Below are 27,268 nucleotides of genomic sequence, written 5' to 3'. Positions count from 1 at the left end.
CCCATAGAGAATCTGTGGGATATTGTGAAGAGAAAGTTGAGAGACGCAAGACCCAACACTCTGGATGAGCTTAAGGCCGCTATCGAAGCATCCTGGGCCTCCATAACACCTCAGCAGTGCCACAGGCTGATGGCCTACATGCCACGCCGCATTGAAGCAGTCAATTCTGCAAAAGGATTCCCGACCAAGTTTTGAGTGCATAACTGAACATAAATTATTTGAAGGTTGACTTTTTTTGTATTAAAAACACTTTTCTTTTATTAGTCGGATGAAATATGCTAATTTTTTGAGATAGGAATTTTGGGTTTTCATGAGCTGTATGCCAAAATCATCAGTATTAAAACAATAAAAGACCTGAAATATTTCAGTTGGTGTGCAATGAATCTAAAATATATGAAAGTTTAATTTTTATCATTACATTATGGAAAATAATGAACTTTTTCACAATATGCTAATTTTTAGAGAAGGACCTGTATTCACTGAATATTTCATATTTCGTGTATTTTTGTGTGAGAACCACCGAGCTGAATGGTGTACACATCATGTGGTCTTTGTCTTTAGACCATATGGCTTTGGTTTTGGTCTTGGGCTGGTTCAGCACACTCTTAGAAATAAAGGTGCTTCACGATGCCATAAGAAAAACCCTTTTTGTCTAAATAATTGCATAAAGAACCTTTAACATCTGAAGAACCTTTCTAATTATGATTCTGGCTAGAGAAGGTTCTTCAGATTATAAAAAGGTAAGAAAGAGATGGTTCTTTAAAGAACATTTGACTGAATGGTTCTTCTATGGCATCGCTGTGAAGAATCTTTTAATGTTGATTTAGAGATCCCGAGTTCCCATTTGCTTGAGAAAAACAGGAATGATAGATTCCCGAGTTCCCATTCGCTATAAAAAAAAAGCCCATTTAGAGATCCCGAGTTCCCATTTGCTTGAGAAAAACAGGCCCTCGCTGAATCATGTAAGGCGTGTTACAGACACTAGAGGGCGGCATCAGAGCGTCTTTCTGTCGCGATCATTTCTAAACCGGCGACAGCGACACGTTCACAGGCGCATCTAATCTAGGATCATGTACAATAATGTACTGTACTAAAAACTTATTAATGAATTTGTACAAAAAATGAATTTGACTTACTATTTACAAAAATGATGATGGTGGAGACAAAAAAAATTATTTAAAATATAATATAATATATACACACACACAGTGCTGTCAAATCATTAATCGCATCCAAAAGAAAAGTTTTTGTGTACATAATATATGTATGTGTTCTGGGTATATTTATTATGTATATATAAATACACACACATGCATGTTTCCACAAAATTATTGAGCAGCAAAAAGTTTTCTGTTATTAAGAAATGTTTCTTGAGCAGCAAATCAGTACATTAGAAAGATTTCTGAAGATCATGTGACACTGAAGACTGGAGTAATGATGCATTTGATCACAGGAATAAATTACATTTCATAATAAACTGACATAGAAAACAGCTATTTTAAATTTTAATATTACTTACAAAATATTAATGTTCTTACTGTATTTTTGTCCAAATAAATGCAGTCACGTTGAGCAGACTGGTTTCTCTTCTGAGTACATATTCACACCTCGATATGGATTATTTCAAGACGAGCTGAGAAATGAAGTTGAACATCTTTCACATGCATTCAGTCGATCGGAGAAGAAAACACTGCACACACTCAACCGAATCTTTGTTTAAAATCAAATTTTATTTCAAGGTTTTTAAACTCATACAGATCGTAAGGCATCTGCACAAAGAACAGTTTCTGCAGAGGTTTAAAAAAATCCTTTCCCTCAGATGGTGACATACAGATGTTTTTTGGTGTTTAACCCCCACCCTTATTTTTCACCTCTCAATAATCTTAAATTACAGCTATTATATAATTTCATACTCTTGATTTCTTACAGCAGTCAGACAACGTGAGAGCAATGACAGAGAAAAAGAGTGTTTAAAATCCATTAAATATGTACACAGAGGCTTCACATCACACACACACACACACACACACACGGCAGGCTAAACAGTACTACGAGGGGAGCAGACCACACACATGATGTGCTGATGCATCTATTTACAGGTCCCTATACTGACTACACTACACGATGACTGGCTTCTCTCGTATGAGGCGGGTCTTGTTCTTTTACCTTTGAATTTTATTTCCATTGGTTTGTTTTATGATAAATGGGGAATCATATATATCTATATAATCGTGTATGTGACGAATAAAAATCTTGAATCAGTGATTAAGTCCTAAAACCTTCATTAATCTCCACACACATGCACGTTTCCATCCCAGTGAAGGTCTGTGTGCATCCAGCTACACTTGAATCCAGGACGAGGTTTGAACTTGATGTGTAAAGGCCCTGATTAAACTCTTGGGACGCCTCAGAGGGGACGAGGTGTGTGTGATATGGACGTGATGAACGTGAGAGGAAGTGACATCGTGCGTCTCCGCTGGATGATCTAGGCTACTTGGACACTAAGACGCGGAAGACGACGCGGCCCAGGAACTTGTCCCGCTCGTCGCTGTTGAGCAGATCCGAACCCTCCACCTTGCACTCGATGGTGAGCTCAGAGTTAAAGTCGTCCTCCGTCAGCAGCAGCTTCACAGCTACCACCGGCTGGACGTAGTTTGCCTAATTGAAAAATTAGAAATATGATAAGAAACTGCAAAAATCAAGTATGGACACAGTGATATAAAAATGGTCTTGTACAGATGCAATACTGAATTTAAGTATATATATAAAGGCACAATCAGACCAATACAAATCAACTATAAAAATAATTTTAATTACTTATTCTACATTGAATATTCTCTATGCAAAGAATTTAAATGTTTTACACGTTAAGCATTTTATTTATACATTTTCTATACTTCAAAAGTACATATTCATTTTAAAACCTAAATATACAAATTATTATGCATTACATATTTTGTTCGAAAATCATATACATTTTCAGTACATAAAATATACATACAATATTTACTTTTTAAAAGAATACTAATATGTAGGCTAAGTATTCATGCTTAATACTTCATAACAAGCCTGGTTTTGCTTTCTTTCATTAATGGCACAATGAGACCAGTACAAATCATTTAGAAAAACTGCTTGAATTATTTTATATTCCATATTTTTATGCACAGAATATACATATTACACTTTAACAATTATTTTAAAATAAGCATTTTATACAGTAGATTATATATTTTCTATGCATTAAAAACACACATTAAACTTAAAATATATAGTGCTGTCAAATTATTAATCACATCCAAAATATAATAAATATATTTAATATATAAATGTAACTTTTATACATTTATTTTATTGATTTTTTAGTACAAATATACAATGTATATTAAAACAGAAATTATATTTTTACACAACCACATATACATATATATATATACATATACATAAATATATACATATATATATTCTATACACAAAATATACATATATTTTCAAGTGAATAAACACCACACAATTTCACATGATTTGTTCTGACAATATTCACTAGTATATTGTGCATCCATACAATTCATATTTTTTGCTGTATTGTACTTACATGCAATTTCTTGCCATAATAGGGGAAGTAACTCTTGTCGAGTTTGCCCTCAGTGGGGAAATACTGCATCTGCAGGGGAGATTCTCTCTGTGTCAGGAGAGAAACACGACAAACAATGAGCTCACACTGCTGCACTTTACCACAACACGTGTCATGTGACTCCTGTGCGGTTGCCAGTAGCAACAGACTGTCCTCACATCACTCAATCTGATGACACAAAGAAAAATAAGCACCCCCTTCAGATGCACAGACAGCAGATCTCTCAATAAAGCAGGTTAAACACAAATCCACGTTCTTACAAATGAAATCTCTTTTGCATCTCGTACTGTATATGAACGCATGAATCCATAACTCTCTGCTCGCAGTCCATCACAGTCATAGCGTATATCCAGCAGCAGCAGGAAGCAACAAGCGGTTTCCACAGTTCAGGAACAGTTACAAGACTCTGATCCTAATGTGCATTCAATAAGTGGTTCGTCTTTCATGAAGTGAACCGAATGAGATGATTTGCCGCAAGCTTCTGAAATGGTTGAGTATTTAATAACAGGTCATAGTGATGCATGCTTGCAGACAGTGTAGTCAATGAAAAAGAAGATAATACAAACACAAAAAGAAGCTATTTTAAAGAGTCATTTTAAAGCATCAGTAGTCTGACACCATGATTCGTGATTTAATAATCAAATTCAGAGAATGTAATTATTAAGAATCAGCACAGAAGCTCAGAAAATGTGCAGTGTTTCATTAGTGGCTTTCACACAAACAGCTCTTGCTGTTCATCTACAGCAGCGTTCTCCATTCTGTATTCACACGCGAAAGAGACACAGATCAGCTTCTGCAATTTTTAGTCCTGTTGGAAACTGATGCTAGTGCTGGGTAGATTACGTACAAATTGTAGTCCGCTTTGGATTCCAAATTACATGACAAACATCGTGGTTAGTAACATAATCCATTACATCACACATTTTAGGTAATATAATCCGACTACTTTTTGATTACTTTTAGATTAGTTTTGACCCAACTCATGACATCGACTTAAATAGGATAACCTTGTTCCATATTGAAATAAAAAATACAAAGAGAAAGAAAATATATTCTATTCAGTGTTATTAATAAGTGCATTAAACATCAAAGATTCTTAAACTAGGGCGCTCGAAGGAAATATTAAATCATTAAATCATAAGAATGTGAAATGTAAATGATTATAAAATAACAGCAATGAAAATAAAACACTTACTAATAAAAGATGAAACATTTTGTTTCCCTCTAAGTTATGTGACCAACAAATTATGAATAATTGATTGCTATTGTGCATATCATTTGTAATCATCTTATTATGAGCAATGTAAGAAACTAATTACGAGCACTTAATTTTTGGAATCTGATTACATAATCCAAGTTGTTATTTACATAATTTAGTTGACATTGATGCGGACTTTGGGCCTCATTCATGAAACACAAGTATGACTGATTTGTGTAAAATGTTCGATAACCATTCTTACATAAATATAACGCCGGAACACCTTCCACGAATGACAGATACCGGAAATGAGAGAAAAATGTTCAATACGTTTAAAATATAGATATTTTTCTAACAAAATGCATGGATTCGCTACAGAAGGCTTTTATTCTCCCACAGGAGCCGTGTACGGTACGCTTTAATATGGATGTGCGCACTTTATTTGACGACTTTTGGACTGATCAACTGCAACACCCGCTGACTGCAACGATAGAGCTTGGAAGAGCCAGGACAATTTTTAATATAACTCCGACTGGATTTGTCTGAAAGAACAAAGTCATATACACATAAGATGCCTCGGGGGTGAGTAAAACAGGCTAATTTTAATTTTTGGGTGAACTAACCCTTTAATAGTGTTCATCGTCTGTTCGATTACATCATTAACTGAATTTTCCCGTACATTTCTGCCATATGTACATCATTTGACAGTCACCACTGATAAGCTGCTATATATTATAGAAACTTAATTTTCTGTAAAGCTGCTTTGCAACGATTTGTATCGTGTAAAGCGCTATACAAATAAACTTGAATTTAATTTAATTGAAAGCGTTATTAAAAACATAAAACGTTAGTTTTATTACTAGTAACATAGTTGCTTATGTGTACAACAGATACCACTGATATCACTGGAACAGTTAATACTGAAATGTAATCGTTGCATGTGTGAAAGTCCTTTTGAAACATTGCAAGGTCTCTATTAGTGAAAGTTTGTTTAGTAATAAATGGCAAGATTGAAAGAGCAGGAACTATTGGCATAATTTCAGAGCAAAAGCATTAAAGATCAGAGGACACAGAGATCCTTAGGAGCAGAGGGCACTTTCTTGTGTCCGCTGTATACCTTCAAGGGTCAGATGGGTGACAGGTCTCAGAGAAGTCATGAGGTACAAAAATAACAAAATGATAAGGGCAGTAAAGAAGTTCTCATGGGACAAGTGAAAAACAGGGCAGGTCTGATAGGAACGTCTCACATCTGCAGCATAGAATGACTCGAAGGAAGCAAACAAGTGCTTGAAATGGGTCCAACATTGCATAACTTGTCCCTGATATCGTTTAGATGCTTGTGGACATGTTCGTAAGAGGTTACTAAGGTCAAAAGACAACGTTTTGCAAGAAAAAAAAATTGCTGTGTCAATAAAATCAATTGGAATACCTGAGAAACCATGAATTTGACTTGACCATAGTATACTTATGTGTGGAAGATTCCCAATAGCTATGGGCCCTGTTTACACCTGATATGGTGATCCAAACTCAAGTGCTAAATAAGCATTTGTAGAGTAAACATCACTGTGGCCTCGACAACCCTGAAGGTTATGATTACATGGTACTGAATTGCTATGGAAAGTTTTGATTAAATCACACAAATTTGCCTCTTCATGGTATCAAATCTTGAGATGTTTTGAGTCTCTTCTTTTACATGTGGGCTGTTCTTGATCAGAATAAGTTGTAAAGTGGACCAGACCTTATGCCGATAGTCCAAAGCAGGGGCGTCTGATCCTTCTCTGCACTTTTAAAAGAAAGGTTCTTTATTGGCATCAGTGTTTTCATGAAGAACCTTTAATAACACATAGTTATAGAAACTCACTTATAGGAAGTAGCCACCAAGTTGGTCCCTTGAGAACTAAACTTTCCCCTAGGACCATTTTCCTGGTTGTATTCACACCATTAGTAGGAACTAGGGCTGGATATTGACAGATTTCATTATTCAAGTGATTATTATATTATATTATATGTATATATTATAGTTATAGTGATTATTTTCTGCATATATATATATATATATATTATATATATATATATATATATATATATATATATATATATATATATAGATATTTATATATAATATATCCTTTCTAGAGTTAATTTTTCTAGCTGACTAATGAGTTTTCAGTCACAGAATGTGTTTTTTAGTCACAGAATGTGTTTTTTTTTCTGAGGTAAATGTGATGTTACGTGACATACTGTATTGTTTACAAGACATAAATTGATATCTTGTGCATGGTTGAAGCAATAATAGAGCGATTACATGAGACAGGATAAGTTGTTGTACTTTTAACAATTTCGGATATTCATTCATGTTTATTTCACGCTGTAACTGGGACTGATGCAGAGGACATGATCAGTTCATGTGCGTCTCACACTGCCAGTTCTCTTGAACTGAGGTGCTACAGCAATCTGTCCCTCCACATTAAACAGCGCCGAAATGGCTTTTTTTAATATTATAGTAAAATGGACAGAATTTGAAATATGAGACTTTGTTTTCATATCAAAAGTAACAAAGCACAAAGCTTATTGCAATTTATTGGATAGGAGGTGGGCTACAATGTTCCGTTCATTAATTCAAAACAGGCTAAGCTAATGATTCTTGAGATTTAAGAATCGATATTGCCGTTTCGCAAAACTGAAAATCGCTTAAAATTGAGAAATTGACATTTTTTACCCAGCCCAAGTAGGAGCAATGCTGTGATGCAAGCTGGAGGACAGCATCATCATTTAAGAGTGGCATTCACGAAATTAGTTCGTGGAGTAAGTATATGTAAACTGATTACATGGCTTTTTAAAAATGACAGATGCCAGTGTTTTGTATGGTATGTGTTTGACCAACCATTGTAAACTTGTTCCTATTCCTAGTTCCTATTGAGCTGGGTTAGACCCTACTGTGATGTAGGAGCTAATTTATGAGGCTTTTGCACCAGGAAATTATAGAAACTAGCCTTCAATGCACGTTCATGATATTACCACGCTGCATGCGTGTGGTGCTGCTGATGCAGGAGCCGCTGTTTTGATGCGAAAAATGTTTGCAATCTAAGGAATGCACATGCATGTGTCATGGTACCGTCATAAACGTGCGTCAAAGACTGACACGGAAGAGAAAAAATAGTTGAATAAAGTCCTTCTCTTCTTTTATTTGTTTTATTTTTTCTAAATTCAATGAATCTTTTTCAGTGTATGCAGGGTCAGAAAGTTCTCATATTGCATCAGAAATATCTTAATTTGTGTTCCGAAGATGAATGAAGGTCTCACGGGTTTAGAACAACATGAGGGTGAGTAATTAATGACTTAATGAATTTTCATTTTTTGGTGAACTATCCCTTTAAGAGTACAGAGAGCCATCTTCCAGCAAGTTGAGCTCTAGCCCTAATAAAACACACCTGAACCTGCTAATCAAGGTCTTCAGGATTACTAGAAACATCCACGCAGGTGTGTTGGAGCTAAACTCTGCAGGAAAGCGGCCCTTCAGTAGCAGGACTGGACACCCCTGGTTGATGTTAAAAGAAAACATTTGGGACAAGACTGGAAATTTCTTCACTATTCTTGATAATGAACATGCAGTGATGCACATCCGTAGTTTAGAGCATTCCACAATTTGCACGAACACATTAATATCAGGAGTAAATGGGGCCTTAATGGTTCCCATGGTGTGGAAGGAGCCACAGCTACATTTACTTTACCTAGACACTATGCATTACTTTCTCAATGTGACTGGGGATCTGAAGGTATACATCATTTCTAGAATGAGGGCAGTTAAAAGCACCAGAGACAAAGCAGCACAGGAGAGAGGCAGCAAAGAGATGAAAAAGGCCCGGGGCAAGGGCCCTGGGGAAACAATGGGGGGGCTGGGGCCCAAAATCTTACCCACCATTAATACTGCTGGCCCTATAGGCAGCATGGAGAGAGACCAGATACAAACAGATGTGTGAAAACACAAGATGGAAACACTCACGCACATTAATTCAGACTGGCTCCATCATGTCACGCTCATCCTGACATCAAACACTCTGAAGCTGGTAACACAAAGTGTGATTTGGGAATTACCTTGGCTATGCAGTTGATATGCGGGTCTCCTCGTGGCTTAAGCCCAATCACCTGCAAAGGAGTATATACAATGAACAAACATCCTTCTAAATCTATTAACAGGCCTGATCGCATGCTTAAATTTCTAGGATGCAACTGGAACACAATGCATGCCAGATTGGAAGATTTGCATCCTTGCATGAGCACCGTGGCTCAATTTGTCTGGAGAACATATGCTAACACAGGGGTTCTCAACTCTGGCCCACGAGGTCCACTTTCCTGCAGAGTTTAGCTCCAAGGTCTTAATAGAAAGTTACAGGCAGTCGAGGTTGATTAAGGTTGGAGCAGGAAAGTGGACCTCGAGGGCAAGAGTTGAAAAACTCTGTTTTTACAGCTAGCTTTGACATGGGAGAGCATGTAAACAGTGACTCACTCGATTCATCTTGACTAGGATGCATGGCTGACCCTCGGAATAACCAAAATTGCTATCAGCCAGTCCAGAGCACTGTCGTAGCACACTTCTCTTGAACTGGCAAACCTTCTTCTCCTCAACATCATCTTGCTCAAAGTACACACCCTCAGGACAGGCCTCGTTCGCCTCCTGCAGAGAGTCATTGTACGCTGAAGTAACAGATGAGAGAAAGTAGATCGTGAGATAAAGGTGTCAAGCTGGAACTCTTCAGCAGCAATTTGTGACAATTGTGTGGTTGGGAGATGTCTACAAGTGTGACCATTTCGGAAGTTTTTGAAAGCTCCAAATAAGAAAGAGTTTAAAGACCCCAATATATGACTTGAGAAGCACAACATTCCTGTGTTGGAGCATTGCATTGTGTACTGGTCTTTAAATAACTAATACTTTAAAATCTGCATTCCGTTTGAAGTCAGAATTGGGACATTGTATTGTGAGGAAGGAGGACGGCATAAAAAAAGAACCGTCAATAAAGTAGCAGATTGCAGAAGACGCCATGTTGTCTTTGTCATGTGACCTTTCACTACCATTTACAACTCCTCTCCCTTGACCTCATGGGATAGATAAGTGTCCATCAGATGTGCACTTCAGAATCTTCAGTAGCAGGTCATCCGAGTACACTTCGTCTACTGTTTCATGAATACTACCAATACAGACATACTTCTCATATGACATACTGTTTTTCATCTATTATATAATAGGACAGCGGTTCTCAATTCCCGTCCTCGCACCCCCCTGCTCTGCACATTTTGTATGTCTCTCTTATCGCTTCAGACGTTTGTTCTCTTCAAACGTAAGTACCCTGCGAAGTGGACATCACTGGATATTCCGCCATGATTCCAGATTGAAGCAAACGTGTAAATGTTGCTGTAAAATATTGCGCAGTGCAAATCCGTGAATGAATGTTCTGAAGTGAGGTAAACTTCAACAGATTTCCCCTGCTCAGGGAGTAGGGAGCAGTGAACACTGTGTAGGGACCATGTCAATGGGAACACAGTTCATGCACGGAGCTCACTTCTAACGAGCTGGTTATCTGAATATGCAGAGCAGGGGGTCGCGAGGACTGGAATTGAGAACCGCTGTAATAGGATATCTATATTTAGGCATGGGACATGTAATAGAGGAATTTGACTTGTGTTTATCATTAGCCACATACTTGGGTGCTGAGAATTTGTGGGATACATAAGCAGGACACTGAGAAGTTTTTGTACTGAGAGATTAAAATAAAATATATTGGACTATGCCACCACCTAATGTATAATTTTTTCTTAATATAGGTGATTTTAAGTCAAGTCTTGTTTTTTGCACAATATCTGGCCGCTGCACCTCGTACTCCTCGTAAAAAAGTGTAGCTTTTGCTTGCCCAAATATGACCTTGATAAACAACACACACAAAAACACATTAGTAAAAATGTGTCTATTTTATCTAAAATCTGGCCATATTAAGAATATCCTCCAAATAGGATTTGTTGCAAATATTTTATCCACCCACACAAAGATAATGTTCGCTGGTTCTTAACAGAGTTGAATTCTTGATCTTGTGCACTTGAGAGCTCTCAAAACCACATAAATGTGGCTTAAACTGGATCTCAAAGCTCAGTCTTATGGAGGTGGGTCTTGTCTTACGGTCTCATTTGTACTAAAGGTGTCTATTTTTACCAAAGGTGACATTACCTCAACCTAACAAGACTTCAGGCTCTGACGAGCTTATTGGTTCTCGATTTCAAATCATTAAAATGGACCGCTTGGTTCTTGGACCATTAGCTAACGGTCTGGATCTGGTTCTCGAAAGGTCCAGTGTTCGCTCCAACCATAATCAAACACACCCGAACAAGCTACACAACATCTTCAAGACTACTAGAAAGTTACAGGCAGGTGAGTTTGATCATGGTTGAAGCTGAACTTTGCAGGAAACTAGAACTCGACGACCAGAATTGAAAACCCTTGGTCTAGGTTTTAGGGGGACTGGTATTAGGGGATCTAGGTTTGATGGGGTTTTTGAAAGACCTGGCACTGTTCTGGGTTTTAGGCAGTATAGCACTGGTCTGCATCTCGGAGGTTCTTGATTCCAACTTTGGTTGTGAGTTGGGGGGTTAACGTATCCTGTGATTTATCAGATTAGGTTCAGGTGGTACTGTGTTCCTGAGCACTTTATACTGTGACAAGGCAAATATGTAGAGAGGTAAAGTGATGGGACTCACGCTGCAGGAACGACTCCAGGGGCTGCACGTACATGCTGTATTGCTGGGGAATCGATCGGTTAAATTTAATTTCCAAGGACCTCGGCCTGATCATCAGCCCTGTGGACAAAATATGCCATGCAGATGTACATGATGAAAAATAATGAAGATTGCAGCACATTCATGTTATAAACACACTGATATAATGAGTGCACTTTGTGTCATTCTTAGAATGTTTTCTTGTTTATTATGTACAATACTTCAAAATTATCCATGCAATATTCCTTCAAACCTGAAACCCTTACTGTTTTCACCTTTATGAATTTTCCAGTCTTTCATGATGGCATGACAATGGTTTGCAAAAATAACTTACTGCTAATTTCTAGCTTTTTAAGAGGTAAGCATAACTACAAAAATTGAGGAATTTTGGTATCAATAATAATAATAAAAAATAATAATAATAAAAAAAAAATTATTTCCAGATTTTCCATGAGGGAATTTCAAATTTCAGACATTTATCAGGTCACCCTTTATTTTAAGATCAAATTATCACTATTAGCTAACTACTAACTACACAGCTTCAATAAACTCCTAATTTGCCGTTTAGTAATTGTTAGTAAGGTAGTTGTTAAGTTTAGGTATAGGGTACATTTACATTTATTCATTTAGCAGATGGTTTTTTTTCAAAGCGACTTACAATTGGGGAATACATCAAGCGATTCATGGATTAAGGGATCTAAAATATGGTCATGTAGAATAAGGCATTAATGTGTGCTTTATAAGTACTAATAAACAGCCAATATGCATGCTAGTTAGTGAGAATTTTACCATTTATTATTTATATGTGTAGAATTAGATGCTTATAAAATTCCAAAGGCACCTAACACTTGTACTAACGCTTACCGTGTGCGTTTTATTTTTGTATCAGAACACTTTTGGGTTACAATCATTATTGTGTGCTCATTAACACCTCAAAATCTTGCTTGGAACAGTCAATGCACAGATAATTTGGACACACTAAACCGCAACTTGTCTGAAATGATGTCCAACTGTGTCTGTACTGAGAACATTCTGTTACTAAAAGATGTCGAGGAGGAGAGGGGGCTGAGGATCAGTGGGAGGAATAATTTGACACTAGGGGAAGGATGAATGACGGCGAGAGAGAGACCTGTGAGTTTAACGGCGCTCATAATCGAGCGAGAGGATGGAACTGGAGCGCTCTCATCACAACCACTGTACACAAGTGTGTGGGCTGCAGTGTGTATCCACTGTGTGTGTGTGAGAGAGAGTGTGGGGGAGGCTAATGGATGATGTGTAACACTGCTGAGACTGCTGTTGTGTGTTCTGATTGCAGTGGAGGTAACGGTAAAAATAGCGTGGAATAAATCATATCAGCTAAACCACACGTCTACTGCACATTCTGTCTGTCCTGTTACCCTCAATGTTATTCACACAGATCAAAAATTGTGTTCTTAAAAGGATTTATAAATTCCAAAAATCATTACCTACGTGAGCAGATCTATAAATCCTTAAGGCAGGTGTTTTCATTTGAAATGGAATCGAATCATGCTTGAATTGAAGACAGTGCCATTTAGAAACACATAATAATCCATTTTTTAGAAGCATTTCAAGTATGATGACATCATATAGCCTTCTTGTATAAACAGACTACACTATAAATAACATACACAGACATTTATATATACACATACACACAGAGTTATGTATATTTATAACAGTAAATCTTACTACAGTAAACCACCTACAATATTCCCATAATGTGTCTGAGTCTGCCTTCACTAAAAAGCATCCTCGCACAAGTATAAAAAGAAACCATGAAGGCAAAGAAACCAAATTTAGAATAAAGTGCAAAAACAGAAAAAATCATTTATCATAAAAAGCATAGCAGTGACAAAAAAAAACGCACAATAAACAGATCAAATTTCACATATCTGCTTTAACAGAATAAAGTGCAGGTGTATGTACAAGTAGATAAAAATTATGTATTGTCAACTACTGTTTTATGCTATCTAGAACTGATTAAAAGGCCCTCTACATTCCTCAATAACCCTACATGTACAAATAACCTGTTATGAAAGTTACAGCAGGCCATACTCCAAAAAACTGCAAAAATCAAAAAATTAGTTTTTTTCAATTTTCCTTTTTTCCCCTCAGAATTGAGTTTATATCTCGTAATTCTGACTTTTTATCTCAGAACACTGAATTTACAATTCACAATTCAGTATTCCTCATAGTAAAAAAATAAAGTTAATATTCTTTTTTCTCACAGATGCCAGTTTACCTTGCAATTAAGTGTTGCTTTTTCTGTTTATATCTCACAGTTCAGTGTTTATATCTCTCAATTTGATTTTACTGCGATTTTTACTTTTCTCACAGTTGCCAGTTAACATCTTGCAGTTCCTTTTATATCTCACAATTCTGGGTTTATATCTAGAAATTCAGTTGATCTCTCGCAATTCCCAGTTAATATGGCAATTCTGTGATAGCGGGGAAAAACATAACTGTGAGATATACAATTGTAACTGTAGTCAGAATTATATTCTGATATATTCTTGCAAAAAGTCAGGATTGTGAGATTTGGCAGAAACAAGCATCATACTGCTTCTGCTTCTCCAGTATTCAGTATATATGCAGTATGTGGGTTTTCTGTATGAAACATCTAGATGACAATGGTGTGCGAATAAACACAAAATTTGTTAAAAATGTAAAAAAGATAACTATGCAACTGGCTTAAAATGCCATTTCCCATTTCATTTGATTTGTGTAGTGCTTTTCATAGCACAAATTGTTCCAAAGGGTTTTAACAAAGAATGCTGTGGGCGTGTTACCTGGATTGGCGACTCGGTCCCTGTATGTGGGAGTGTGCTCATCCAGCGTCTGTAGCATCACCCACATGGTGAGAGTGAACATTCCCGCCAGGAAGCCATAGAAGACCAGATAGAAGAGGAATATAAGAGCTGCAGAGAGAAGACACACACATTAAACACATGTACCTTTTACTTCAGTAACATTACATGTAACAAGCAATGATTAGTACACACAGTCCACATTAAAGAGTGCGTCATCTGGAAAGCATCACGTTTTATGAACACTTGATAAACATCGTAAAAGGGTGGATTCACAAACATTCGGAATCATAAACCGCTTGAATTATTGAAAAAGTTATATTTTGGCCAGCACTCCATTTGTGACAAATTAAGCACAACAATTGTAGGGAGATGAATGATAACTCATCCCTCCCACCGACTCTCACACGTCCAGAGATAAACACAGTAATGACCACAGACCGCAAGACCCAGTGAAACAAGACACACACTGTTTACCTGATAAATAACTCGTTCATTCCTTTACTCATTCACTATAGATATCGCTAATGCTACAGTTCACTATATGTGGAAAGAAAAAGTATTGTCCACTGTATATGTGATGTTATATTGCATATAAAGGCCAAGACTGAATCTCATGACTTGCATTTTCTTGATTCTTATAGAAAAGCTGCATAAACCTGCTAAATAGATTTACATGTTAAACACTTATTGGCTGCTGAAAGAATGATCAAATGAGCCAAAAATCTCTAATAAAAAGAGCATGAAAGAGACAGAGGATCTGTAGAACTTTATGAATCCTAAATTCTGTGGCTTCCAATTCACACGCATACACATTTCAGAATTACAACGAGACAAGTCCCTTAAAGAAACACACGAATGTAAGTTTGACGGGAGAAAAAAATAAAAATCTACAAACCAGGGTTATTTTAGTAGAATTTAGTTTAAATGCTGTATTTACATACTGTGGTATTTCAGTGGTACTTCAAAGTACTGGAAGGAATGTAAAAGAGTTCCCAAGATTCAATAGTGGGCCTAACAACAGCACAGAAACACTCTTTTCTTGGTTGTTGGTGTTGTGCAGCGGCTCTTGAACAGAGAAGAACACAGCGGGTCTGAGGTCAGAGAAAATAAATACCATCTGAATAATAATTAAAGCATTACAAATAGCAAGAGAAAGTGCTTAAAGAGTGAAGTAACGAACAGTGTGTATAAGAGCGTGAGAGAGAGAGGGGCTCCGTTTAATTATAGATGCATTTCTTCTTTGCCGATGTCTCTGAGGTAGACTCTTACTATAAATAGGATCAGGGGGAGGACAGTTTAGTGATGGCACAGCACTGGCCTAAAAAGCAAAACACACACGCATGCAAATGAACAGCCATCATTAGATCTCTCCAAAGAATTTACATGCAGATTGAAAGTTCTGTATAAGGGTTGATGACATGATGCTCTTTTATGCATCTGGATCTAATAATTTATTTAAAATTCCACAAAAATCCATTTCATACAAATGACTTAATTACACCTTTATGATGAACATGTTTACATGATTTAAAATGTATTAGATTTTTTTTTATAGTGGCTGGTGGCATAAAGTATGGAAGCCCGTTTCTGCCACTACATAAAAAATAAAACAAGGTAATTGCAACATTCTCACAATTGTGTCTTTTTTTCTCAGAATTGCAAGTTCATATCTCGCAATTCTGACTTTATAACTCACAAGTCAGAAATGCGTGATTTAAACTCGCAATTGTGAGTTACTGTATAAAGTCAAAATTGCAAGATATAAAGTCGCAATTGCAAAAAAAAACCCCTCAGAATTGTGACTTTATATCTCGCAATTCTGACTTCATAACTCACAATTTTGACCTTATAACTCACAATTGCATGTTATAAAGTCAGAATTGCAAGATATGAACTCGCAATTCTGAGAAAAAAAAGAGTCAGAACTGTGAGATAAAACGTCACAATTACCTTGTTTTATTTTTTATGTAGTGGCAGAAACAGGCTTCCATAATAAAGTAAGGTGATATCGCATTGAAGGAAAAAGACTTGCTAAAAGAACATTATTATTACTTCTAAGAAATTAAAAGGTTTCACTGCTTGTTCATATTTGAACTTTTGTTTGCCAAATCTAACAACCATGCAGCAACATCTAAAAATAAAAATAAAAATAAAAAATTCAAGGCCAATAAGTATCTTACTTTATGAATTTATAAGTAATTATATTAATAAAAATATTATTACCCTGAAGACATATTTAAAACATTTTTCATTAAATGGAAACTTTTGATTTATTTCTTAAAAAAAAAAAGAAAAAAAAAAAATCACAAGCAAGCAAGAACACAAAAAGTACTTAAAATACATTTTAACTAAATTTTTTAATTACTGAAAATTTCTCCCAAAAGAGAATGTTTGTCATCATTTACTCATCATTATTTCTCAGGTGGACCATGTGTTGTAGGAGTTATTTAGCAGAATAACCTTGTTGCTCTTTCCGTGTTGTGGAAGAATGAAATCAGATGACTGCGAGTAAAAGACAGATTTTATAAAGACAGAACTATAAATGTGCATGAATCCAAACAGAATGCAGAATCTCAGACAGGCGTTTTATACTGGAAACAATGCTACTTTTCCCCGTGATAAAACTCTTGTAGCCTATGACATGACATCTAGTTTGCCATTTAACTCAACAACTTTGACAAAAACACCCTCTAAATACACATTTGGTCATTTCATGGCAACCAGAATGAATCTGTGTCCTGCGAAAGCTTTGTTTGATCATTTAATGTGATGCCTTTGTATGAAATGCCATTCCAATGATGCTTTTAAAAAACGATTCTTACAACATCATCATCATGTTCTGTCAACAGGTGCATAATAGCACACTAGCTTAGCATAGCATCAAAACATGACATTTATGAGATTAATTCCATGTTTTTACTCCAAAATGAACCTACAGAACATCAGTCAAGTGCTTATAATAACCTCTGTTATCTGATGTGACTGATTATCATAGAATGAGACTATAGTATTTTGTAGAATTCTACAGTGATCAGCACTGTATTCAAGAGTGGATTTTTTCAGTGGATGCATAAGATGCTCATATTTCATCTTAAATGCATGACTGTGTTCGTCAGCCACCATTTCTGAGCAAGAAAGGCCTACAGAAGCAGATGTGGTAATGGTGCAAAAGCCGAGGAGACAAAGACACTTGGACGGATATGGAACGATAGATAGATAGAACGATATAATGATAGATAGATAGATAGATAGATAGATAGATATATAGATAGACAGATAGATAGATAGATAGATAGATAGATAGATAGATAGATAGACAGATATATAGACAGGAGACAAAGCACACAGAAGCAGTATTTATCAGCGGCTCCTCTCAGCTGTCGAGAAACCCAAGCCCTGAAGAACCAGATACTGTCCTCCTCCTTCTGTGCCCAGGCATGCTGGGATAAAAATACCCCGGCCGGCCAGCGGGGGGGTAATATAGGGGCCTGTACCGAGACTGTGGCTCGAAAAAGTGAGCAGCACTCATAAGCGTGTTTTTCTGTAAGTGGATACGCTTGACTCCGGCACGGGACGGCCATCACATCAACAGACACATGTTACTGTAAGAGAAGACACGCTGTACCCTCAGTTAAAGACAGAAGAGCCTACACGACCTTCAAGATCTGTAGGATCGTCTCATCCATTATATTTGATATGACATTGTGTCTATAAAGAAAAGCAATAAAAAGATTGTTTAAATACTAGGGATGCTTGCCAATATCTGATATGCCGATAATTTTGCCGATAGCCGATACCGATATATAATTATTTTTCATTTTGGTTAGTTTTTAACAAAGAACTTATTTGTTAGAATTAAATAAACTCTGTCAGCGCCAGCCTTTCTGTCAGAGCACCTGATGGGGCAAGCGCTATAAACTATACAAAACTATAAACTATATCTTACGAGTTTTTTAAAGCCCTTAAAGTCAGCATGAAATGGAAGTAGCGTTTGTTTGTTTTTTTCTCTACTGTGACGTCTATCCGAGTGAAGCAGCATCTGAAATGAGAGGACGGGACTTGTTTCTTCCTTCGGGAATTGATTGGATCATTTGAAGCTGGGATGCTGCTAACAAAATGGAGGCAGATCTGAATGCCAGTTTGCAGTTAGTTGAGAGGGGATTTCTCTCCACTGGATTCACCAGCGATACCCTAGCATGAAATTATTATTTATTTATTGAGGAACACGAAGATGAGGACAATCAGCGAAAGACAGAGAGAGAGAGAGAGAGAGAGAGAGAGACTGCCTGAATGACTAAGCTCGTCCTCCATCAGGTTAGGTCATATTCATAAAAAAATAGTTTGCGATGTCCTAAGAATAATGTTGTGGATATATCCTAATACCCTTTCAATTTTTAAGGGTAAAGTACTCACCCATGGCTTGCATTAGCACTGGTCAATGCATTGATTTCTATAAAGTGAAGCATCAGCTGTTGTTTATCCCAGTGTTTACCCTCACGTCACTAGCTCCGCCCTTGCACCATAGCTCGTGACTGGAAGAGTCATTTTGAGCAGGAGGGGAGGTTAACGTTTTTTATTAAAGATTGCTAGGGCACATTCATTTAAAAAAAAAATAATGAAGTGCACGGATACATTTTTTATAATAAACACTACAGAATTCCATTAAAAATTAAGAATTTTCAATTTTGATTTCATGGTGTCATCCGCTATATTTTTCAGATGCACTCGTATCAAACTACCCTATATCGATTTAAATAGTATTGCCTCATACCGTATTGCTCATATCGTAAAGAATATATTGATACGTCGTGCAAGCTCGATATACTGCCCAGTTCTAGCCTGAAACTTGATTAAACTAAATTTAAGACTTTCAAATGACCTGCAAAAACAGATATTTGCTTTTAAACTTACTCTTCATCTACCAGGAAACATGATTAAAAACACAGATGACTCATCCTGCACTTTTGGGCTTTCTAACCAATCAAATGCTTGCAGAATAAGTATCCCCCTTCCCCAGTAACATTTCTCTAGCACTACTCTATCAAGTAAAAAAATAAATAAAAAAATGATCAGAGCTGAGGCATACATTTAAAGGTGCTGTATGTAATTTTTTTGACTGTACTAAAGTAAATTATATAGTAGATATTTAGGAAACATGCTAAGTTCGATCAAAAAAAACAAAACAAAAAAAAACAAAAAAAAAAAACAATGCTACAGCTACAGCTACATTTGGCTTTGAAATGTGTGTTCCATGTCAGAATATCTGTTTTTGTTTTTTTTTGTCTGTGTGACCCTGCCCACTGCCATCGCCTTCCTTTTTCAATGCTCCCTGTAGCGTGCCCTCAATCTGGCAACCCGCGTGGGACGGGAGAAACAATCTCTCCAGTATTTTGAATTTGGACTACAGTAATGGGTACTGGGTTGCTCCCAACCCAACCACTAGCTGTCAATCTGCCCACTGAAGCTAAGCAGGGCTGAGCCTGTTCAGTACCTGGATGGGAGACCTCCTGGGAAAACTAGGCTGCTGTTGGAAGAGGTGTTAGTGAGGCCAGCAGGGGGTGCTCACCTTGTGGTCTGTGTGGGTCCTAACGCCCCAGTATAGTGATGAGGACACTATACTGTCAAAAAGCACCGTCTTTCGGATGAGACGTTAAACCAAGGTCCTGACTCTCTGTGGTCATTAAAAATGTCCTTCGAAAAAGAGTAGGGGTGTAACCCCGGCATCCTGGCCAAAATTGGCCCATTGCCCTCTGACCATCATGACCTCCTAACCATCCCCATATCTACTGATTGGCTTCATTACTCTGTCTCCCCTCCACCAGTAAGCTGGTGTGCGGTGGGCGTTCTGGCGCAATATGGCTGCCGTCGCATCATCCAGGTGGATGCTGTACACTGGTGGTGGTTGAGGAGATACCTCCTTCTATGTAAAGTGCTTTGAGTGCCCAGAAAAGCGCTATATAAATGTAAGGAATTATTATTATTAATATTACAGTACATACTGCACCCTTAAGGCCACTGGTGGTTTCCCATCTCAGTAGGAAACACATCAACACAAGAAAGCATTTCTCCAAAGTTTCTTGCTCTACACACCGTCAACTGAATTCCATTGTAAAGCATGTTTTAGCCCACTGTGCGATCAACAGGGGTAATGGCACCGGCGCGGACAGCTCGGCTCTGGAGGCGGAGGAACAGAAGAGTGGCGAGACACCCAGTGAACAGCTGAGACTCCCAGTATGATGCTCCTCGCTGCCAGAATCCCTCCTCCAGTGCCGCTCCCTCGGGCTTGTGCTAATTCATTCACACCACTGCGGCGGCGCCTTCAGCTACACTTTCTCTCTTCTAGTGAGTAGTGCTAAAATTACTAGCATAAAATACTCTGGGCATGAAAGAGGGCATTGAAGTAAACTGTGGTGTTTGTGATGGTAGCAAAGACTAATACAGTTCATGCCTATTACTTATGAATGGGAGAAACAGCAACAAGCAATATGGCGGAACAGACCCGCCCAGGGTTGCCAGGTTTTCAAAATAAAACCTGCTCAATTGCAACTCAAAACTAGCCCAATAGTCCCCCAGTAAAAATTACATTCCAGGGGGGAAAATACAGTTTGTTTGTTTTTTGGTTCCCCTGGTAAATTTTGAATTGCAGGAGATAAACGTCATGTATTCATGGTCGCTTTAACCCGTGGACATGAAAAACAACCCGCGGCAACAGTGTTAAAGTAGCCTAATTCCACGGGAAAACCGTGTACTTGGCAACACAGGTCCCGCCTTCTAAAAGAAAAAGCCAATCACTGGTAAGAAGTAATTTTATTGTGAGATCAGCAAGCAGTTTTTGAGATTTCAAGATTCCCCCGTTCATTTAGACAGGACCTGGTCTTGGATGTAAATAGCTGCCCGAGGGGGGCAAGACAAATATGGCCGCCGAGTGAAGAAACTTTGCTTGAAAGGGACTTTGATGGTAGCTAGGCTGTTGTTAAGCGGTTGCTAGGATATTCCAGGTGGTTGCTTACAGGTCAAAATCAAAAGAGCCACCGAGTCTTTATAATATTCTGATTCATACATTTGGCTTAGGTTCCTCTATTAATTCAAGCATATATATATTTTTTTTTTCACTCAATTTTTTGTCTGTCAGTTGAATTTCATGAGCATTAACTTAATAAGCATGTAGTTAATTGCAACTTTTTAATGTCACAATTCTGACTTTTATTGCAATTGACCCTTCACAGGGAGTTTGACTGACCAATCATAACACTGAATATGCCATCTTGTCCAACAAACAAACCAGACAGGACAGTCAATAAACGTCAGTTCTAAAAGGCAGAAATGTGAGATACAAACTCACAATTCTGAGAAAGAAAGTCAGACTTTATTTACTCAAAATTGGAATTAATTGAGCCTAATTCTGAGAAAATAAGGCAGAATTTCAAGAGATTAAGTCACATCTGCAAGAGAAAAACAGAATTGCAAGAAAGAGTCAGAACTGTAAGATGAAATGTCGCAATAACCTTTTTTATTTTTATTTTTATTTTATTTAGTGGCACAAATGGGCTTCCATACACTTAAGTTGTTCCAAACCTGTGCTTAATACTTCAGAAAAGTTCTTCTGAAATAAAACCGTGTAGTAAATGATAAAAGAGAAAATCTAAAAATACACAATAGCTTCTTGTAATGGGTCCAGCGAGGAAAGATGCCAACTCCCACCTGCTGTTTGCCATGAAGGAAAACTGAGCCAAGCCAGTCACTGAGGAGGGATTTGATCACCAAGAGTTAAACACATAGTTCACCTGAATACTGATCAAATCTGTCATTAATTACAGTTACAAGCTGATATTATTTTGCAGCACTAAAACCACGTCTATAAACTTCCACAAAACAAAACATAATGAAAGTGCTCCATATGAACCATGCATATTCTTCCAAGTCTTCTGAATACAGGTGACAGTTTTGTGTGAAGAACAGAATGGGATTTAATTTACCCAAAAATAGTCTACAATTGTTTATTCTGCTTCGTTCAAAACTGTTAAACACTTTTTTCCAGTAGAACACAACAGATATTTTGAGGAAATGTCTCAACGTCAATCGAAGTCAATGTTTGCCCATGAAGAAACAAATGCATACAGTTTTGGAACGACGTGAGAGTGAGTAAATGATGGCAGATTTTCCATTTTTGGGTGAACTATGCCTTTAAGTTGTTGTTCAATTCTTCCCCTCATATGAAAATGGTGCATCAATGCAACATGAGGAATTTAATGTCCCTGATGTTTCATAAGCAGACACTATTTGCATAAAAATGGCGTTCCATGGTCAAAATAAGAGCATACGCTACATTTGAAATGATGAGTGCATTTCATGTTTAAGTAAACTATTCCTTTAACTTGAATCGGCTCATGGCCCTTTTCACATTTAAAATTGAAAACGTGAATGAAAAACCACTCTGTTGCAGTTTCTTCAATTACGACATTGTGAAGCTCAAGCCAAACATGCTTGAACACACACACGATCAAATCACATCAGGGCCGTGTTAATGGGGCAAACAGGAGCAGGAAGTGTCACTGATGAAACGCAGAAATAGGTCATTGTTGCATATGAAAGCATCGCTGCCACATGAGAACAACGTTTCTTTCATCCGTTTAAACTAACCGTGGTAAACATTTCCTGAGATCCCAGCGGCTCATCGTAGCGCATCGCCACAAATCCCAGTCGCTGAGGACAGATTAGTGATGGCTAAATCGACAGCAGATTGGGAAGAAACTGAGCTGATCCAAACGGACGTGCAGACGTCTCGCCGAGCCGGACCTGTCCATTAACTCCAGCCTGATCCTTTCATCTCTTCACCAGCCATCCTTCCCTCCGAGTGATGAAGAGGTTTTAAAAATGACACAGGCATCTTTTTATTTGGCCTTGAATACAATTTTTATTGGGCTGCCTCGCTCACAAACCTAAAACTTGAAACTACACACTATCAAATCCATCAGAGAGAAACCGTGTTAGATGGATCACAAACATGAGCTAGGACAGAGGTAACTGATGAAACGCAGATAGAAATAGAAACGCAAAATAGGTCATTGTGTTGCAAATGACATAGCATCGCTGCCGACATAGAGACCAACGTTTCTTTCATCCGTTTAAAAACTAACCGTGGTAAACATTTCCTGAGATCCCAGCGGCTCATCGTACTAGCGCATCGCCACAAATCCCAGTCGCTGAGGACAGATTAGTGATGGCCCTAAATCGACAGCAGATTGGGAAGAAAGTGAGCTGATTCCAAACGGACGTAGCAGAACGTCTCGCCGAGGCCGAGCCCTGTCCATTAAACTCCAGCCTGAATCCTGTTCATCTCGTCACACAGCCATCCTTCCCTCCGAGCGATGAAGAGGTTTTAAAAATGACACAGGCATCTTTTTATTTGGCCTTGAATACAATTTTTATTGGGCTGCCTCGCTCACAAACCCAACTGATAGACTATTCCAGAGAGAACCACAGAGGATCATCCCATTTAGCTACTTAAAAAGAATTAAAATAAAAATATCAAATTAATTAAAATAAAATAAAAATGGTTTTATTTCAAATGAATTTAAAATAAAATAAAATAAAATAAAATAAAATAAAATTCTGCTTCCATTTGTTTACTGCCAAATTTTACTGGTCCCAAAATAATAATAGTAGTAGTAATAAATAAAGCATGTGAAATAATATTTGTACTATTTAAAAAAAACATTCAGCCTAAAATAACTTAATATTTATACATTTTATTATTTTATATAATTTTTTTTATAATGCATTTATATTTACTTTTTTATTATTTTAAATTGTTATGCTAAGATTCAATATTTTTGAACAAATTAATTATTATACATTCACATTTCTCTTTTTTAAACCAAATGATGCGTTTATGTTGCAAAATGCAAACCATGAAATTCTAAAGTAATTCCAATGAAACAGGAACTCATTCATTCATAAACACTACTTTTGGAAAATGATGGAATGCATGGAAATAATAATAATAATAATTTGATTGGTTTGTAATGTTAACTCCATTCTCACTGATGCTACCAAGATCTTCACAAGTCATTCTCGCAATTTCAACAAAACTATGTTAACCAGTTAAAATTACCCCATCAGATAAATTAAAAAGAATTTGCAACCAGGCTAAGATATAACGCTGATATAGAAAGCTGCACTTCTGTCAACCTCACACCATCATTAACCCATCAAGCGCTCTAGATCAGTGCCAGTGCAGTCATTCTTCTGCAAACATGAACACGGGCCTAGAAGAAAAAGCCCAGATCAGCAGAATGACCTCATCGTGTAAAGCAATCCTAAACTCCACTATAGATAAAAAGATCTGTATATACATCATATTCCTCAAGGCTGGAGGTTCGATTTCATTTGAACTAGCCTGAATTGATTTTTTTACGCGAGGCCTATCACTACAGGAGCTTGCAGAGAACCGGTTTGACCTTGAGAGAGGAAAGGAAGGAGGATGGGGAGGAGGGGCAGAGCACGAGCGCGTGCATCACGCCGAGGAACACCCATCCCGCTGAAGAAGAGGTACTGCTGAGTTTAGCATCACCAACACCAGCGGGCTGCTCGCTTGACCGAGGACCACAACGACAAGGAAATAGTTTCATGCAGAGCCAGTTACCAACCAACTGGGTGTTTAAAAAAAATCTCCCCACACCCACACATAAAAATATACACACTTCAGCATCTATGAGAATAAACAAAAAACAAAACAAGGCCAGCCACTCTTGCGAAAGAGAACAGGAGATGCTATCGAATGAGAACAGAAAGCATCTTCTCTTCAAGTGCAGCAACTGTGTCAAGGGAGGTGGAAATTTCCTCTCATCCTCTCTCTCTCAAGCAGGGCTGTGAACCTCAGCTACGCTCATCCTACGTCAGCACGAACGCGAATCATACACAAGCACAACACTCCACACATCGAAAACCAAAAATCCCAAACATTCCAATATCAAATAATCCCAACATTCCTAATCACAATTCTCCATTCCCCTGCGTGACTGTTCTCCATTCCCCGCGTTTTTTTTAAATATCAAACTAGAGACACTAATTTGAACAAACCGAGGCAGGTGCGAGCTGGAAGCGCAATTCATCGAGTTACGAATAACCGACGCGTATTATATCTAGCACGTCCAAATGATTGTCTCGAGCATCTTTCCCATCTAATGTGTCAAGCCTGCTGTAGAGAGCGCAGTGATGACATTCAGCAGAGCTATTCATAGCCCTCGAGCCTCGTGTGAAACTGCAGGATACACGCGCAGGAATATCTGTCGCGCTGTTCAATTAGAAGCCGATTAATCACGGAAATCCGCGACGTTTGACGAATGTTTTGATTAAGTGGTAACACTGCAGCAAGCGGAGGATAACAACTAGTTAAGACTTCAAAATCAGATTTTACTAAACGCCCTTTTTAAGAACCTAACAACCCAGCAGGTATCTTTCAAAAAAGAACTACTCCTCGAATAAATATACAGAAGATCTTATTAATCAGTCTCCTCTCGCACCTCGAAGCACATTTAGTTCTCAGCTCAGTGAAGTGTTTACTCGTCTCAAGGACTCCCGCAGATCTAGTGCGTGGTGAACTGCTCACACTGTCTCAGTGTAACTGATGTAAACTCAGTTTGCTGGAGTCTATGAGGACACATCAGTCAAGCACTGCAGAAGTGTAGCGATGTATCTGCGTGCCACAAAATATCACTGGTAGTTTCTGTTTTTGAGATCTGAACAGCAGTTTTATGGCGTGCAACTGACACTTGTCAGAAAAACACGGTTACTCACCCCAGCTGCTCGCGGTGCGCCCGATGAATTCCCCCGTCCGTGGGTTGTAGAAAAAATCTTTCCAGCTGGACTGTTTCTCGTCAGCTTTCTCCTCTTTGTTGGCCATGGCGTGTATGGGGTGAATAAACCAGTTTGAGAACGATGGAGGAGGACAAATCAAAAAAAGCACTGCTTCGGGCCCGCCACCTTCGCGTTATGAACTCAATGAGGTGTGCAGTGCTTCCACGCGGCTCCAGAGTCCAGACTGCAGCAGTCCACGAGCGGCGTTCGAGCGCTCCGGAACCCGCGCATGCGCAGTAGAGCCGCGCCGCGATTCCCACAGCCGCATCCCTTCGACATCGCCATAATAAGATTTACCGATACGCCACGTAGTTTGCAAACTGCACTCGATAAGTTGTACAGAAGCCTTTATAGGGCTATTTGTGACGCTTTTTCCCCCAGCGACTGTTTCTCAGGGTGGGGTTGAGTCAGTTTTTGTGTGTGCATCTTGACTTGACAAAACAAGCAACTGAGCAATCCCGCCGGGGCAAGTTGTCACAACAAGAATCTGCGGTTTATTTTACAAATGACCCCTTCTTGAAATATGAAACTCGAACTTAAGTTGAGCTTCCAAGTCATTTATTGGCGTTTTAGCTAAATAAAATAATAATAATAATTATAAACTATTAAAATACCTTTAAAAAGAAAAAAAGTGGGTGTTTGAAACCAACATGAATAACCATTTTAACCACACGCTCTTGCAATGGGTGCCATTTGCTTCCAAAACTCAAAAAAAGTATATATATTTTTTAATACCTATATATTTTTTCATATTTTATATATATATATATATATATATATATATATTAAATCTAGTAATACACATTTACTATTCATTTTATTTACTAAAATATGCATTGGTCCATCTCAGGTTAAGTTTTTACATAATTTTTAAGTGGAAGATGGATGCTTTTTTCTCAGTCCTGTTACCAAAATTCTAATGTCTTTTAAAAAGCTTGTTTAAAAATTTCCCCACCACAGGCAGGTGTTTATTTTAAAGAAACTGTT

The 27,268-nt window shown here is 37.8% G+C and overlaps 1 protein-coding gene across 1 annotated transcript; it reads right to left on the bottom strand.

Annotated features, from left to right (window-relative positions):
* Positions 1-1,709: 1,709 nt before the first annotated feature.
* LOC109107955 (sodium/potassium-transporting ATPase subunit beta-3-like) lies at positions 1,710-26,539 on the bottom strand. The gene is made up of 7 exons (XM_019121134.2): positions 26,222-26,539; positions 14,402-14,530; positions 11,574-11,672; positions 9,337-9,524; positions 8,925-8,975; positions 3,593-3,679; positions 1,710-2,658 (listed from the first exon to the last, which is right to left on the bottom strand). The coding sequence occupies exons 1-7, from the start codon at positions 26,325-26,327 to the stop codon at positions 2,491-2,493; spliced, it is 828 nt and encodes a 275-aa protein (XP_018976679.1). The 5' UTR covers positions 26,328-26,539; the 3' UTR covers positions 1,710-2,490.
* Positions 26,540-27,268: the final 729 nt, after the last annotated feature.

This window comes from Cyprinus carpio, chromosome B15, assembly GCF_018340385.1.
Source record: "Cyprinus carpio isolate SPL01 chromosome B15, ASM1834038v1, whole genome shotgun sequence".
NCBI lineage: Eukaryota > Metazoa > Chordata > Actinopteri > Cypriniformes > Cyprinidae > Cyprinus > Cyprinus carpio.
The sequence above is the reverse complement of the archived record's forward strand: the minus strand, read 5'-3'. Positions and strand labels throughout refer to the sequence as shown.

What these genes read in the sequence shown, in the direction of transcription:
- LOC109107955 (XM_019121134.2), bottom strand. Translation starts at nt 26,327, where the DNA reads ATGGCCAACAAAGAGGAGAAAGCTGACGAGAAACAGTCCAGCTGGAAA. An exon ending in TCCTAGTCAAGATGAATCGA is followed by an intron (nt 8,976 to 9,336) that starts GTGAGTCACTGT and finishes ACTCCTTTGCAG; the next exon opens with GTGATTGGGCTTAAGCCACG. An exon ending in ATTATGGCAAGAAATTGCAT is followed by an intron (nt 2,659 to 3,592) that starts GTAAGTACAATA and finishes TTTTTCAATTAG; the next exon opens with GCAAACTACGTCCAGCCGGT.